Source organism: Mauremys mutica, chromosome 2 (genome assembly GCF_020497125.1).
Source record: "Mauremys mutica isolate MM-2020 ecotype Southern chromosome 2, ASM2049712v1, whole genome shotgun sequence".
Classification (NCBI taxonomy): domain Eukaryota; kingdom Metazoa; phylum Chordata; order Testudines; family Geoemydidae; genus Mauremys; species Mauremys mutica.
In genome coordinates this window covers 114,068,070-114,084,618 of record NC_059073.1, presented here as the reverse complement: position 1 = coordinate 114,084,618, position 16,549 = coordinate 114,068,070, and the positions used below count along the sequence as shown (strand labels likewise).

General features: G+C 42.6%; 1 protein-coding gene across 10 annotated transcripts in view; it reads left to right on the top strand.

The window, feature by feature from the left end:
• ATXN1 (ataxin 1) overlaps positions 1–16,549 on the top strand; it is a 291,406-nt gene that overhangs the window by 260,940 nt on the left and 13,917 nt on the right. For 8 of the 10 annotated variants that reach the window (XM_045008279.1, XM_045008280.1, XM_045008285.1 and 5 more), the window contains one exon: positions 8,334–10,374. In XM_045008279.1, coding sequence (XP_044864214.1) covers positions 8,494–10,374 — 1,881 coding nt within the window. In that variant the 5' untranslated portion in view covers positions 8,334–8,493. Of the gene's footprint in view, positions 1–7,484; positions 7,767–8,333; positions 10,375–12,698; positions 12,731–16,549 lie in introns of those variants that run through there. The other 2 variants (XM_045008288.1, XM_045008284.1) reach the window with 2 other exon arrangements.

Here is a 16,549-nt window from a genome sequence, read left to right as displayed (position 1 = left end):
TTCTCTATTTGCTATGCAGATGGAAAGCCATACTTGTAGTTATCCTGGTTTTTGGGTTACAGTAGTTCCTAGAGGTTGTGGTAGGCAGTTTACATACTCCTAGTTAGAGACAGTCTCTACCCCAAAAAGCTTACAGTAAGGCCTTTACTAACTGACAAATAGTGCTGCTTCATTCTCCACAGGATTGGAGAGCCCTGGAGTCCATACCCCCTTGCTCAGAGGGGACCTCCTCTCTTATCAGTATTGCCAACTCTCACAATTTTATCACAAGTCCTGCAATATTTTGGTGTTGTTTTTTTAATGCCCCAGCTCCTGGAGTCAGATGATTACGTGGAAATCTCAGCTTTCGTTTAAAAGAAAAAGTAAGTTTCTAGCCCTTATGGTTCTCAAAGCAGGAGCATGAGAACCCTAAAGGTTCAAACACAGGAAGGCTAATAAAAAGACCTAAAATGTGTAATTTAAAAAAAAATCTCATGAGTTTTAAGCCAATCTTGTGGTTTTTGCAGGGGCTTGAATCCATGACTTTTGAATGCCTGGGATTGGCAGTACTGTGGAATTTGCAGGGAATTTCTGGGGACTCCAGTGAGGGTGGTCCCTGTGACGTGGAGGGGGAGACATTGCTGCAGCCCTTAGTTTGCAGCAGTTGCTGCGGAATGGCACTGTAGCTTTGGAAGGGCATGGCTACACTAGAGAGTTTACAGTGGCGAGGTTGCACTGATGCAGCTGCACCGCTGTAAGCTCTCTAATGTAGCCACTCTAAGCCAGTGGGAGAGAGCTCTCCTATTGGCTTAACTACTCCAGACCCCCAAACAGCAGAAGCTAAGTCATTGTAACTTACCTCCCTCGGGATGATTTATTCACCCTGGTGAGCAACGTAAGTTATTCTGACATAAGCTGTAGTGTAGACAAGCTGGAGAGAACACATTCCCTTCACAACTTGTTTACTCAGCCTGTGTGCAGAGAACAAGCTTTCCTCCAAAGTAACTCAGTGCAAAATGTTCCAGAAAGGAAGTTTTAACATTTGTTAAGGGCTTTGACATGAGAAATGTGAGAGTAAGGACTCAGCAAATGTACAGCTAAGAATCCATGCTAATAATATTTGAAAATGGCAGCATAAAATTACTGTGCAATAGACATGTGGCTGCATGTCTAAATCTATGCACAGATAGTTGTGTTCTTCTGTTGCTGCCTTCAAAACTCATTGCATGATTATTCGTACTCGGGGGTGGAGAGGAAGCATCTTTTCCTTGCACACAGAGGTAGAGGGTTATGTGGTAATCCCCAAGTAAAATGACTTGGGAAGTCTGCAAACTTTTGAAAATTAAATCCACCTCTAAATTAATCATAATGCAGCAGGTTAATAATAGCACAGTGAGTAACTGCCACTCTTGTGCAGCTCACCAACATCCATCATATAAGATAATTAAGTCTACATAACTAAAGTAATTGTAGTAGAACATTGCCACAGGACAAATGTGCCCTGCTTAGAAAATAAAGATTTCACCTTCATCTCAACAAATTCAGCACTTGGGTAACAGGAGCAGACAGTTATCCTGTGATAGTGTTCTTGCATTGACATTGTTTTCTAAACAATCTCTTTCTGTGACACACATGTATAAATGTCATAAAATAAGTGAATGACTCAGTTGGAACACATGGCAGTCCAGTGATGTGAGTATACTGCCACTCACTCCCTTTGGAGATTGCTTTCCCTAAACCATCAGCTAATCACAACTCTGACCCCATACTTGTGCACACACGCACACCATAAAATATTGAAGCATCATTGAGCTATTGGCTAGCTCACATCCAATGCTCTCCTGCTTCAAGTTGGCTTATATCAGTTGCTTTTTATATTGAGCACAGGAGATCTGATCTGATGGTGGGCGGGAGGTGGGATGTTGCTCACTCAGCAAAAATGGTATCAATTTGCTATGGTGGATTCTCAAAAATGTACTAAGTGCCAACACCGCAGTGGACAATTTCACACACAGACGGTGTTGATCAGGAATCTTTTAGTTCTGGGAAGAGATTTTCAAATTTTATCAGCGTTTTTTTATGTTTCTTGTTAATGGATCGCTGCAGCTGGCCCTCCTGGGAAATCTGCCAGAGAACTGTGAAATTGGTAGGGTTCGACCATAAACTTGCGTCGCTGTTGTTGGTCTGCACTAAGCTACACATGGCAAGGCTAATGAAATCTGTGCCAGTTACAACTATGAATATGTAGCTGGCAGATGTTAGTGTGTAGAGTTTGGGGAAAGCTGGCGTATAGATCTGAGAATCAGAACGTAGCTGCAGAGTTGTCCACAACTTGGCCATCTTCTGATCTACACAAGCACAAACCTGCAGGATGCTGAGCTTCTGACATGGGCGGCTGACTTATCTCTTCTCCTGTTGACTTCAGTGGGAGTTGAGTGTGCTCGTTACTTTACAGGCTCAAGCCTTGCTTGTCTAATAGGTGTTATGGACAATATTGATGGGGTGTGCAGTTGATTCTACAGGGCTGTATACAGCATACCATGACAAAGTTGTGCCACACTTTGATTCAAGGGTCTGTCTTTTCAATGCACTGTTTGATTATTAAGTGGGATCAAATTGAATTGCTCTGCACTTGGCTGACAGAACATGGTGACTGGCAGCAGGCAGTGCATTGTGTATTGACTTGATGGATGAGTGAAACTGCCAGTCGTGGCTTGTGTGGGAAAATGCAATACTAAAAACTGGTAATAACGTGTATTACCAGGATGGGGGTCTCCAGGGCCTTTCCTCTCTAGTATGCTGGTTTGAATAAAGCTTAGGTTGATGACTGAAAGTTGTTCTCTTCTGGTGACTGTTCTGTGGCTGATGTGAAAATGAGCTTGTGGCCTCAGTCCTGTTTCTAGTGTATAAGATTGGTACTACCTAATACCCTGGTTAGTAGTCTCAGCAAAAAGACCAGGATCTGGGGCCACACTTGTAAAGGCAATTAGATACCTAAAGATGCAGGTAGGAGCACAGTGGGATTTTCAGAAGTGCCAAGGGGCCTAATTCCTAGTGGGAACTTCAAATCCCACTAGGCATGTATCTACAGTCTTAATCACCTAAATGCCTTTAAAAGTCTGGCTCACAGAGTCTGAACTCCCCTCAGAGTGGTTTCTTGTGTCAGGGATAAGACGTTAAGGGAAGCTTGCATTGCTATTATGGCACTTGATGTACCTACTATATGGATATAGAAAGGATTTTGATTTCCAGAGCTATCAGTCAGGCTCTTTTCATGAGCTTTACATTCATTAGAAAAATAACTATGAAAATACCATTCTGGTAGGTAGATGTGTTGAGGCCTTTGTGGAAACAGATTACAATTTAGCATGAAAGTGCATATTCTGAGCCCTACTGAACAATCCATTTGGGACCCGCACAGACCTAGACGGGGACTCCTCCAACTTGAGCCTTTCCAGGAATTTGAGTATGGGCAGGCCGCCAGCGGACACTGGCAACCCAGACACTTCAGCAATGTTCCATGTGCACTAGCTGCCAGAAATATCAAAGTCCAGCTGTTCTCGCCAATCTCCTCTTGTCCCCTTTACCTCCTCAGCCTTCAACACACACACAGACACAGACACATTCGTATGTACCTCACACACACACACATGGTGGGAGTGATGATCATCCAGTGTTTACGGCTGTATTACACATCCTGCAAATTTTGATTGAAAACTCTCAAGTTCAATGAGAAAAGGAAATGTAGGAGTTGGGAATGACTTACAATCCAGCAAAGTAAATGTGTAAATAATAAATGTTAAACAAAGCCACATCTAGGGATGCAAGCAGGATGAAAATGTGACTCTAGGATAGCAAGTGAAAATGAATTAAGTCATCCTCTACCTCATTCCTTTGAGTGGTCCTTTTGCCCTCTTCACTTTGGCCAAACGGTCCCCGTTCTAGCCTTGTGGTTGTAATTGAAATTATACTTAAAATATTAGGCCAAAGCTTACGGCTCCATTGGAAGCACCTAAGTAAAAAAGGGCTGATTTTTGCTTCAGTGGGTACCTGGCATTTCTGAGGATCCTGTCGTTTGTCTATATGATAAGAGTTAGAAGAGTAACTTTAAGTAGCCAGGTTTGAGAATTTTGGCCAATATTTACATTTCACTCGAAATCTCCTTTCTATTATTATTTTGTTATTTCCCTATGTTAGCTTGTTTGTCCTCCATTCTCCAGAACCTGGACATTATGGGAACCCCTTTTGTTGCCACTGATTAAGAGCAGAATTGTACGAAATATTTTCAAAAAAGCAAAACAAAACCATGTGAAATTCACCAGGTTTCAGATCTTATTACAAAGTCAATACCAGGTTGATCACAAAAAGGTTTGCTAAGACTCCAGGACCTTTTAAATGACTTAGGGCTCATTTATGGTTTTTCCCTCAAATCAGAAATCCATAATTTTGCATAAATTCATTGCAAAAGCTGTTGATAATTGGCTGTTTGGATTGAATTTCATTTTGCGCATCAGGGGTTTACTCAAACCCAAAACTCGGGTGTACAAACCTACGGAGGGGGAAGCAGAACAAAATCTTTCCACAGAGTCCTGCAAAGTGAAACTACACTGAGGTATTTGTAACACTCCCTACAACAAATTCGAGGTGGCAAATCTGAAACTTCCTCCAAGTTCTGGAACATCTAGATCTGGGGTTTGGTTCAGCCTATTAGACCCAGAGGGCCCAACCACTTCTCTTCCATATACAAGCGTCCCCAAATTGGAGTGGATTTAGACCTGAAGTTTTGCTTTAGCCTGTTGTACACAAAAGTGCCAGTGGTCAGTTTCAGATTTGAATCCAAACTTTACCTTTAATTCAATGTATTTGGAGCTCGGGGGTTGGTTCAGGCCCATCTCGAGAACAGATCAAAGGACAGGCCAATCCTGTCAACTACCCGAGTTCTGTCTGAGCTGGCTGTAAAAATGGAAGCAATACAAATGAATGTGTAAAACAGGTTCCACCCCAGCGCCTCAATGCAGCTTCCTGAGTCAGGGAGAGCTTTTGCTTTATGTGCCAATGTTTGATGCCCAGGATAGAACACTACAGTGAGCTAAAGTTAACTAACAGTGACTGCGCAAATGTAGCATGGCAATTTTATTTTTAGTTAAACTTAAAAATAAAAATCGATAAGTCAAATGTAATAGAATAATTTTAGCTGTTGCCAAAACAGACGGAGCAACTGTTATGAATAACGATAACAACAGTACAAATAAAGGGGCTGTTGATTCTTGCCTGTCCTTATCTAGCTAAAATTCCTACTGAGTCACAGTAGTAACAGATTTCCCTGGCTCACTGGCAAGTCCTTATAGCTGGGCATATCAACTGGTATTGTGCGTGGAACTGTTTCTGAAAAGGCACGCTCAAGAAACTATTTTTTTAAGCTTTGCATATGCTTTAATATAGTCACTTAAAAGCCATTTTCTTCTTCAAATTTTCTCCCTTTCTGCCTAACATCATCATCATCATCATCATCATCATCATCATACTTGGCACTTGTATAGGAAAGCAGCTCCGGGTCTTAAAGAGTATTTAAAGAGCTTTCAAGAATTAACAAAGCCTCTCAGGACTGTTGTACTAGACCTGTTTTACAGATGGACACATTGAGAGAGAGAATTTTTAAGTGAGTCATCGACAATCCGGCAGCAAATTAGTGTCAGCGCTCAGGTTGGAATAAAACCCAGGAGGCCTGACTTCTGTCCCCTGCTGTGAGCACTAGAGACCGTGCTGTCCCTCGCAGCATTATTTTTGCCTGGGTTTGGCAGAGAACTGAAGCTAATATAGCTGCTTTTGTTTAAGAACTCTAAAACCTACAGATAACTTGTCCACCTGCCAATGTCAGCTTAATTCTATCTAGCAGTAATTATTGCTATAAAAACATCAATGGAGAAGCACAACAGATAGTATTTATGTAGGGGCTATGCAACTAGTGGTGGTGGTTGTTTGTTTTCGATTTAAAATTTTCAGAAATGGAATAATCAGCTTAAAAAGGAGACTGCCCTGGACCATAGCATACTTATAGATTTTCCCCATAAGATTATAATATCTTGAAGGCACCTCAAATTTGGGCACATAAATCCAAATGATGGCCTTAAAGCGAGATTTAATCTCAGTCTGCCATGTCTCCAAAATATTATGCAAGAGTTATACAGCAGGTTTATTGTTCCATGCTTTGTACTAGAACCAAAGCAATGAAGGCAGGGGCTATAAAAGGAATATTATTTGCTGTAAGATAAGAAAACTATTACTGATACGTAGTGTTCACATTTAATGTCTGTTACATCATCAGTTTCCACTAAGCGATCCTCTGACTTTGTGTGTCTCGCTCTCTCTCATAAGAAATGCGATTCTTGTTAAAAGTTCTGAGCGTGAGGCATAAGATTTCTGAACGCCCACCTTGCATATCTTTAAAAAAACAACTAACAGTACAGATGCCAAGCAATGGCTGGAAGGGCGTGAGAAGAGTTTCATTTTCTGTAAAGTTTTAATTATAAAAGAAGGCAAAGCAGGAGTTCATGATATCTGGGGGGAAATACTGTGACTGTAAAAAAAAAAAAAAAAAAAGTCAGGGATTAAACTGGTGTGATGTTATTGCCTCACCCACCTGTCTCTCTAAAGAAAATATCTTTTATTGGACCAACTTTCGTTTGTGAGAGAAACAAGCTTTCGAGCCACACAGAGCTCTTCAGGTCTGGGGAAGGAACATCAAGCCTCACAGCAAGGAGTGGAACAGATTGTTTATCATAAGTAGTTAGCACATATTGTACGGGACCAGTCAAGACAGAGTGGGCCGTTAACACCTCTGCAGTCACTGGACAAAAAGGGGGGCTAGTGGGTTACAGATTGTTGTAATAAGCCATAAATCCAGTGTCTCTGTTCAGTCCATGATTTTTAGTGTCTACCAGAGTAATTAATTATTGAGTATTTTCTTTAGCAGGTAATGAAAGAATTAGAGAGACTTTGTTCCCTATATCAAGGATGGCAAAAATAATTTTATAGCTAGGGCAGAGGGAAGAGATGACAGTTTGCATAAATCACAAGCCTTTGGGTTCCTGTTATCTCTGCTGTAAAGATAGGTGCAAATCAAAACCCCACACCCTGCAACTTTGGTGAGTTCAGATTGGCATCCAGGTTTGCTGGTGGCCTCCATTCTGTCCTAACAGGAAGGGACAGACTGATACATCTCTGAACTCTGGGAACATTCAGACCCGAATTCTGAGCTGAACTTTGCTGCTCTGCTTCTTGGCTATGAAATCCTCAACTCAAGCTGTGGCCTCATAGGAGGAATATTTAATCTGCTTCTTGTTAGAGAGCAATTCCCATTGACTTTGTAAATCCTCTGTCCCTGCACTAGTGGAAATCTGTTTGTTACATACAGCAGCTGTGCCTCATAGTTCATTTGTTGCTAGGAAACAAGGGAATATGATCTAGTAGGAGCTGTGTCTAGGGTCATCATCATGGTGTATAGTTTTAAACGCGTTGGTACAGTTTAACCTATGCAGGCAGATATGCAGCAACCAATCATTTTTCCAGAGTAGAGATCTACATGGTCACTTTCCTCTGAGTGACCAATAGCAGAGGGAGCTCAAAAAAGCAGGAGAAACCTCATGAGAAATCTGGCTCCCAGCCATCTTTGGCTTTATGCTACTGCTGTAAAGAAATGGCTTGACGGAGGTTTAATGCCAGACTAGTAGATGAAGGGCACTTGTGTCTCAATGTAATGAGCTGTGGCATGAGGGGAGAGAAAAAAGGTAACTGCTGTGTTTGCTGTGCAGACCGAAGCAAAATGAAGTCACTGTTGGTGACTCAGAGGCATAAGAGTTCAGAAGTAATGCACCTTACTTATACACTGCTAACAGCTACTTGTTGCTAATGTAAATATTTTCCATGTGAGTTCTTCAGATCTCCCTGTCCTATAGCACGTGAGATAATGCAGTGATCCCATGTTGTACAACACACTCTGATGGATCATACAATCGTTTGTGGGGATTGGAGGGTGAGAGAGGAGAATGAAATATATATTTTGAAAACACAAGGCTTTTGCACAGAGGAAGAAAGAAGGAGCCTCTGGGTGTTAAGAAATAAGTTACCACTGTTAACTGCTGAAAATTAGAAATTTTGAGTTTTGATTTGTCTAATGTCTTAATAATTTTCAGGATGTGTTAATATGTCCAGTGTTTAGCTGCTTTTACAGTATAGCAATAAACAGATCCTTGGAGTGCATGCAGCACTAAAGGTCTGGTCTTAACTTTGTAGAGCGTTTTTTTTCCCCCAGTGCTAATATTTTGATTTCCCTTTCCCCTTCTTTCTCGTTCCAGAATCCAGAGCAGCTGCTGGAGCATTGTGCTCACAGGGAGATGATTCCTCATGAAGTCACTGGATCCCCTTCAGAAATCAAATGTGACTTTCCATTTATCAGACTGAAATCAGAACCAGCCAGACAGTGAAACAAGAACAGTGGAGGGGGGACGGCGAAAGATGAAATCCAACCAAGAGAGGAGCAATGAATGCCTGCCGCCCAAAAAGCGAGAAATCCCCACCACCAGCCTGCCGTCCGAGGTGAAGCCAGTGGTCCTGCCAAACGAAAACCACCGCACGGACAACTTAACATGGCTCTCCAGTACGCCCAGCAGCCAGAGCAGCATGGGTGGAAGGCACCGGCCTGGAGGGAGTTCAGTGGAGATTGGCTTGCAGCAGGGTTTACACAAAACATCGTCTACAGGAATGGACTATTCTCCACCGAGTGCTCCCAGGTCCGTTCCAGTCTCAACAACACTTCCCACAGTGTACTCGCCTGCACTCTCACAGTCAGGGACGCCTGTATCCCCGGTGCAGTACACGCACCTGCAGCACACTTTCCAGTTCGTTGGGCCCCAGTACAGTGGACCATACGCCGGATTCATCCCCTCCCAGTTGATTTCCCCGACAGCCAATTCCGCAACTTGTGCGGCAGCCTCTGCCACTGCTGTTGCAACCACTCCATCCCAGCGTTCCCAGCTGGAGGCTTATTCCACTTTCCTGGCCAGCATGAGCAGCTTAAGTCAGCAGGGGCACAAAGTTGAGCAGCATCTAGTCAGGACACCTGGATTGATTGCAGCAGGGTCTCCTCCACCGACTCAGCAAAACCAGTATGTCCACATTTCCAGCTCTCCCCAGAGCGCGGTCAGAAATGTCTCTCCTCCGACCATCCCAGTCCATTTGCATCCCCACCAAACGGCGATTCCACACACACTCACCCTCGGCCCCTCCTCCCAAGTGGTGGTGCAGTACTCGGACTCCGGGGGCCACTTCGTTACGAGGGATTCTACCAAGAAAGCCGAGAGCAGCAGGCTGCAGGCAATGCAGGCGAAGGAAATACTGAATGGAGAGATTGAGAAAAGCAGGAGGTATGGCCTCTCACCCTCTGGAGATGTGAGTCTAGTCAAAGCAGGCAATAAACCAGCTCCTCATCATTATGAGACCAGACATGTGGTGGTGCACTCGAGTCCTGCTGAGTACAGTGCACGGGATTCCTCAGGCATCCGGGCCTCTGTTATGGTTGTACCGAACAGCAGCACACCTATTACGGAGATGGAGGTACAGCAGGCCACCAGCAGAGAAACTCCTCCCTCAGTCCTCAATGACAAGGGAAACCTGCATTTAGGAAAGCCAGCCCACAGGTCTTATGCTTTATCTCCGCAACAGACTATGGGCCACGAGGGGATGAAAGCGGTCGCCACGCTGTCCCCCCACACTGTCATTCAGACCACCCACAGCGCCTCAGAGCAACTCCCTGTCGGGCTGCCTGCGACAGCCTTCTATGCCGGGGCCCAGCCGCCAGTAATTGGCTATCTGAGCAGTCAGCAGCAAGCGATTGGTTACCCTGGAAACCTGCCACAGCACCTGGTGATCCCTGGCACCCAGCCCCTGCTTATACCAGTTGGCAATGCAGACGTTGAATCATCAGGAGTAGCACCTGCTATAGTCACTTCATCTCCCCAGTTTGCAGCAGTGCCTCATACATTTGTCACTACCACCATTCCTAAGAGTGAGAATTTCAGTGCTGAGTCTCTAGCAACCCAGCCAGCCTACCAGGCAGCCTTGGTGCAGGCCCAGATCCACCTCCCGGTGGTGCAGTCTGTAGCTTCTCCAACGGCAGCTCCTCCGACACTGCCTCCTTACTTCATGAAAGGGTCAATCATTCAGTTGGCCAATGGGGAGCTGAAGAAAGTAGAGGACTTAAAAACAGAAGACTTTATACAGAGTGCAGAAATTAGCAATGACCTGAAAATAGACTCCAGCACAGTGGAGAGGATTGAAGACAGCCATAACCCAGGCATTGCTGTGATACAGTTTGCAGTTGGAGAGCATCGAGCACAGGTAATGAGCATTGCAAATTGTGGGCGTACGTGGAAAGATACCAGTTCTGTCTTCCTGGAAACAACTTACCTTACAGCGCCTTCCGAGGGGGAGTTGTGTTCTCAGTTCTTCATCTGGCACACACCTAACAGCGCATGCCACGTTAGAGATCTCACTGGCCCAAAGTCACCCCTTGTACGGTGCCGGTGGAGTTATACCAGTAATAAATCAGGCCCATTTTATGCAATGGTAGATCTTGTTTTGGGAAACCACGGGACTTGATTCTCCTCTCACTACCAGTTTAAACTCAGTTTAAGTCAGTGAAGTTACACCAGAGTAACGCTGGGGAAAGAGGAGAATCATCTTATGGTTTGACTATGCCTGGGGGAAGGAATCATTTGTGTACTTGTTTCAAATTGTTAGTTCAACAACCCAGATCATATTGCAAACCTGTAGACATTAGTACTATTACTTCGTTGTATTAGGTCCCAACCAACATCAGAGCTGCACTGCACATAGTAAAAGAATGATCCCCAGTCTGACTAGTGTGCAGTCTAAATAGACAGGACAGACAAAAGGCGGTAGGGGAAGCAGAAGCACAGAAGGGATTTGCCCAAGGTCACAAAGTGGGTCAGTTCCAGACGCAGGAATAGAATCCAGGTCTCTGAGTGTCTAGTCCATTGTCCTATGCACTGGGACTGTAGGCAGTGATATTATTGGGAACAGGCCCCATTGTACTTTATAACTAGAGGACCCAAAGAAAGGATCAAATCTGAGCCAGGCTCCTAGTGGTATTAAAATGTAAAATTACTCAGTTTAAACCTCAAAAAAGCATATGCTTTTCAGTCTGACAGCTGAGTTTTAGCTTTGACTGATTCCTGCTTCAGAAGGCTCCAGTACTGTTCAGTCTCGAATGAAAAACTGTCTCTGAGGGGTAAAGAGGGGACAAGGCTGTGAATTTCCATGGCTTGAAACTTGGAGCTTTCTTGTAATGCTTTCGCTCACTCATTGAAGGCACTGAAACGCTACACAGAGTGTCATTCAGATTTTGGTTAGGAGTGGTGTAAGTGCTGCACAGCTCTCATGCTGTGTGTTCAAGGGAAATGTTAGAAGAAAAATCATCCCAGAACCTAGGCTACCCGCACTTCACTTTGTGTCATACTCGCTTGCATTGTAAAGAAGGAAATTATAACTTTGCAAAGGGCCTTTTGGACCCAGAGTTCAATGGTCATAAATCGTTAATTTGATACTGTCCACTATCCAAGTAGCTCAGATTCCGCAGTGATGAGCAGGGGAATAGATTAGATCAGTTAGATAGCAGTTTAGTTCAGAGAAGTATGTGGGTTATTTTTTTGAAAAGCAAAACAAATCTCAGTGTAAGTGGTTTAGATTTAGTTTTAAATATTTCCCTGCAGTGTTCAGAACCCAGACGCTGCACAATGGTGGCTGGTCCGTGAGCATCACAAAGAGAGATGGACCAAAAACTAACTGGTTTAGTACAGTATTGCTTTCCAAAATGAGTGAGTTGTAGAAGGGAAACAAACAACATCAGTGTTGAGGAGTAGATTAGAGCTCTGAAATTCTTTTGGTTTTAACAATCCAAGGCCTATGCTTCCATAACTGCCCGCGTACAAGCGGGTAACTGAGCATGCAAATTAGGTGTGCAGTTGTGTTTCCATTTATGCATTGGGGCTTCTGGTATTATCAGTAATCCATATAAGGAGGCGAGTATATTGTTTTTTTTATTATATATGTTTTTATATTAACAGTATCACTTTAAGAGACATAAGGAGGATCCACAGAATTGCTTTTCGTTTACAGCAGGGGTCAGCAACCTTTCAGAAGTGATGTGCCAAGTCTTCATTTATTCACTCTAATTTAAGGTCTTGCATGCCAGTAATACATTTTAACGTTTTTAGAAGGTCTCTTTCTATAAGTCTATAATATATAACTAAACTATTGTTGTATGTAAAGTAGATAAAGGTTTTTAAAATGTTTAAGAAGCTTCATTTAAAATTAAATTAAAATGCAGAGTCCCCCAGACTGGTGGCCAGGACCCAGGCAGTGTGAGTGCCACTGAAAATCATCTCACGTGCCGCCTTTGGCATGCGTGCCATAGGTTGCCTACCCCTGGTTTACAGCCTTCAAATCTCCAGTGATATCATTGCAGTGTAGGCTTAGAGCCTCACATCTCTTCTTCGGCTTCGTGCTCAGAAAAACAGTCCCTGGATCAGAACCAGTTATTATAATTTGTTTATAAATTGTTGCTTAGAATAATGAGATTTCAAAGATAGTAATTTCCCTTCTGCAATTTTCATCTTGCTCTCATTTCTCTCCCTCTCCAGCCAGACCACTGGTCTCTGCACCAGCAGAAGAGGTACAAATTAGTAGGTAGCATTTATGTCATGTCTTGTTCACAGATATGTCAGTGTAGCCAATGTGTTGTAGTGCTGCACACTGGGAAGAGCTCCCTTGCAGAAGGATAGAGTGCCATCATCTGGTAGAAAGCATATTCAGTTGCTGGCTATAAAAACAAAACTGCAAGGCACAGTCTCATCCAGTGAAGTGTCAACTTCTCAAGAAGCCTATAAGAATCCGGCTGACAACATTCCAGTTAAAATACTCCACCAGCTGTGTTTCCCACAAGGGATGCTTCCAGAATTCAGAAAGAGTCACGTAGAGATAGGATTAAAATGTGGGTTTAATTTAGGTTTCCTGTAGATTCCAGAACTTGGGTCTCTTCCCAGATCAACTGTGTCCCAGTATAGCAGCAAGTAATTCTCTGATTTGAATTTGCCTGGTTAGGGAGATATTTCATCTCAGTGTGTCGAAGTCTCTGATGACCTCATCCACAGTGTAACTTAGATATTTAAAAGCATTTTAACCTCATTAGTAGGTACACAACCATTACTGTTAGGAAATTTACAATATGAAGAGGATTTAGTTTTGTGTTGAGAGGACAGAAGTTATTCTTGCTATATATATAATATAGAATAGTAACATTCCCACATTCTGATATTCCTATATGTAGAATATATATTAGCTCCCAGAATACATTGGGGGAGTATATTTAAATAGGAGCTAATTATAATAAAGTATTATCACTGTAATTTTTTTTACAATTAGCTCTCATTTATCTGTTTACACCCTCCAGTGTATTCTGGGGACCTAATTATGATATGAATATAATTTTAAAATATAGAGTATTAATATAATCTAAAAATAATGTTGTTATAATCAGCTGCCATTTAAATATACTCCTCCCAATGACTTCTGGGAGCTAATTAGAGTAATGGTGAATTCACATCTTCAGAGTCTGTACAAAAATTAACTAATCCTCACACCATATCTGTGGAGTAGGTAATAAAGTATTTTTATCCTCACTTCATAGATTTGGAAACCTGGAAAAAAAGATTAAGTAACTTACCCAGAGCCACACAGGAATTCAGTAGAAGAGCTGTCCTTAGAGATCCGGCATCTGTGGTTCCCAATATCATGCTCAGTCTGCCTGACCACACTATTCTATTGTGATTATATCATTTCCTATATTTATTTTTATTGAACCAAGCCTGGAGAGCCTTACTTTGTTTTGTGCAGTCTTTGTCACGCTGGAGTCAAATGGGAGTTTTGCCTGGAAAAAGACCTAAAGATTTGGAACATCATTTATAATTCTTAATGTTACTCTGTTAACAGCACACACATCATCATAGCCTGTCTTTTTCCTTGCTGCAAGGAGCAGCCTTAGAAGGAAACAGAAGGTATACAGTAGTTCACCTGTATTTACACTAGATCAATACACACCGTGGAAGCAAAATAACTCTTCTAAAGTGCTGGCTTTTGAAAAAAAGGGTTTTGGTTACTGATTATTGTTATGGAACAGTGTGCTGCAATGTTGTCTCCTGAGGAAACTAAAGTACAGTTCAAAAGAAGAAAATGATGAACACATCGTTCACCATCTCTGGTTTTTAGGAGAATCATAGAAATTCAAGATGGAAAAGCCCTATTAGGTCATCTGGTCCATCCCTGCACCAGCATAGCATTGTTCCCTTAAGTATATTTTAAGTGCTTCATCCAGTGTAGCTTTCCATCTATTTCTGCACACACAAATCAGTCACTCTTTCTGTTGCTCTGCTCTCCACTTTCAATTAGCCTTGGCACACAGCAACAGAAATAAGAGGGAATTAGACTATGTTTTCTGCTACAGATAGAGCACTCTCTCTGTCATATGCTCCTGTGATCTGTACTTCATTGTTTTCTGGTCAGAGAGGCAGTCATTGTATATTCCTGTGAATGATAGGGAGGCTGGATCTTATGTTTAAATTTGTTACTCTGTTCTCTTAGCTTCTGAAAGGGCAGCTCTCAAGGCCCTGTGTGACAGTGGCAAACAAAAGTTGCTTTCCTTGTGAATCATTGCTTAATTCCCCAGTGCTAGTCAGGTTTGGGATCACAGATTTGTGAAGAGCTCTATCTGTGACCCCTCCAGTGCTAGGATTGTTTCTCTCTCCAGGATGCCACTCTTCTGACTACATCTGGAGAGCCCAGTGGCACTAAGATTCCAGAAGTCACTGGGTAAGAAAGGTGATGTAGGGCCCATATGTTAGAAAGGTTGGAGCAGATACCACCATACCCATCGTGGATAATAAGGGCCCAGTAGAAAGAGGGCCTGTGTATCCTATGTCCACAGCAGACAACCATTACAAATTTGCAATCCACATACAAACCGTTGAAACTGAGGGACGGATACTCTGTGCAGGATTTTGTCACATGATGGCCAGAAAACTCCCTGACTTTCAGCCTACAAACTTTTTTCCTAGTTGTTCTATCCTGGCGGGTGGAGGAGGAGGATTCCCTTCTTGGTCAGGCAGGGAATTTAATGTTCCAGAAACATTCATGTCCTGGGCCTGCATACTTCTTGGGAGACTCACAACGGGCAGAGGGGTGTGTGTGTGTGTGTGTGTGTGTGGACTTTAATGGAAGATGAGGGTGCTCAGTCCTTCACAGGATTGGGCTCTCATACAGCAGCATAAGCAAAGAATGATGGTATGACACATATTATGTTAAAGCATTTGTACCTTTATTTTCCATGTTCCATGTTTGTAGCTGGACTGATCTTTGGGACCATTAAAAGTGGCCAAAGTAGCTCAAACAGGTTTTAATACACAAAGGAGGAAGAAACTTGGCCAGAAAGTAGACATTCAGCCCACAAATTAACAACTGCACCCCTTTTACTAGGTAGTTTCTACTGTATTGTTTGTTAAAGGAACTATAGCAATGAGCCGCAAACCTGAAGTTCCTCCACGTCTGCTTTGCTGTGTAAAACCCACTGCAGTCTGATGACATTTCATCTAAATTGGCGTTCACAGAGTGTATCACAGGCATTCCAGTGCCAGGGCGTGTTTCCTGAACAACGGAAATTGCTTCCACTAAAAAATGAGTCAGACTGTGAATTAAAACGATTACATGATTTAGATGAAACATTCAGAGATATTCTTTGACTCTCTTGAAAAGTTTTGACTGTTTTCACAAATGATTTTTACAACACTGGGATATAAAGGCTCTCAGCAGCACCTTCAGATGTGCTTCAAGAGGGACGTACATTTTATTTTCTTGCTTTATTGTTTAAATGCTAGAAACATGGAGACGTGGTTTTAAAACAGTCTCGCTTCTCTCCTAAGAAAATACAGCAAGGCCGGGTGACTCAGATGGAGTCACCTTCTTTAAACAAAAGACAAAAAACACCTTATGCACAAGCAAAAAATGCAGGACATGTTCACTCAAGCCCCACTTTGGAGAGGGACTAAAGTTTCATTGCTTGTGAAAATCGGCAGTCTTTTTAACCAGGGTTTTTTTTTACTGGCTGTTGTCTAAAACAGGCAGTTCCTAGTTTTCTTCTTTCTAAAATGTATCCCATCTGTAACAGAGAGCTATATCCTGTTTGTTTGAACCCCTCAGTGGTTAGCATCCTGCCATCTTTGTTATTTAAGATCACTACCTGCAATTTTGGAGGGCGGTTTTAATGAATTACATGTTAAGTACGTGCTTACGTATAAACCCTGTAGAAAGTAGTTAGACATGTAATACAAGCATTGCTTACATCCAGCTGAAGATGGGAGTCAGTGAGCAGATGTACATTTCACTGAACAAGAAATACCCCTTTGGAGAGTACGTGGGGCATGTTTGAGAGAAAATGAAAGAA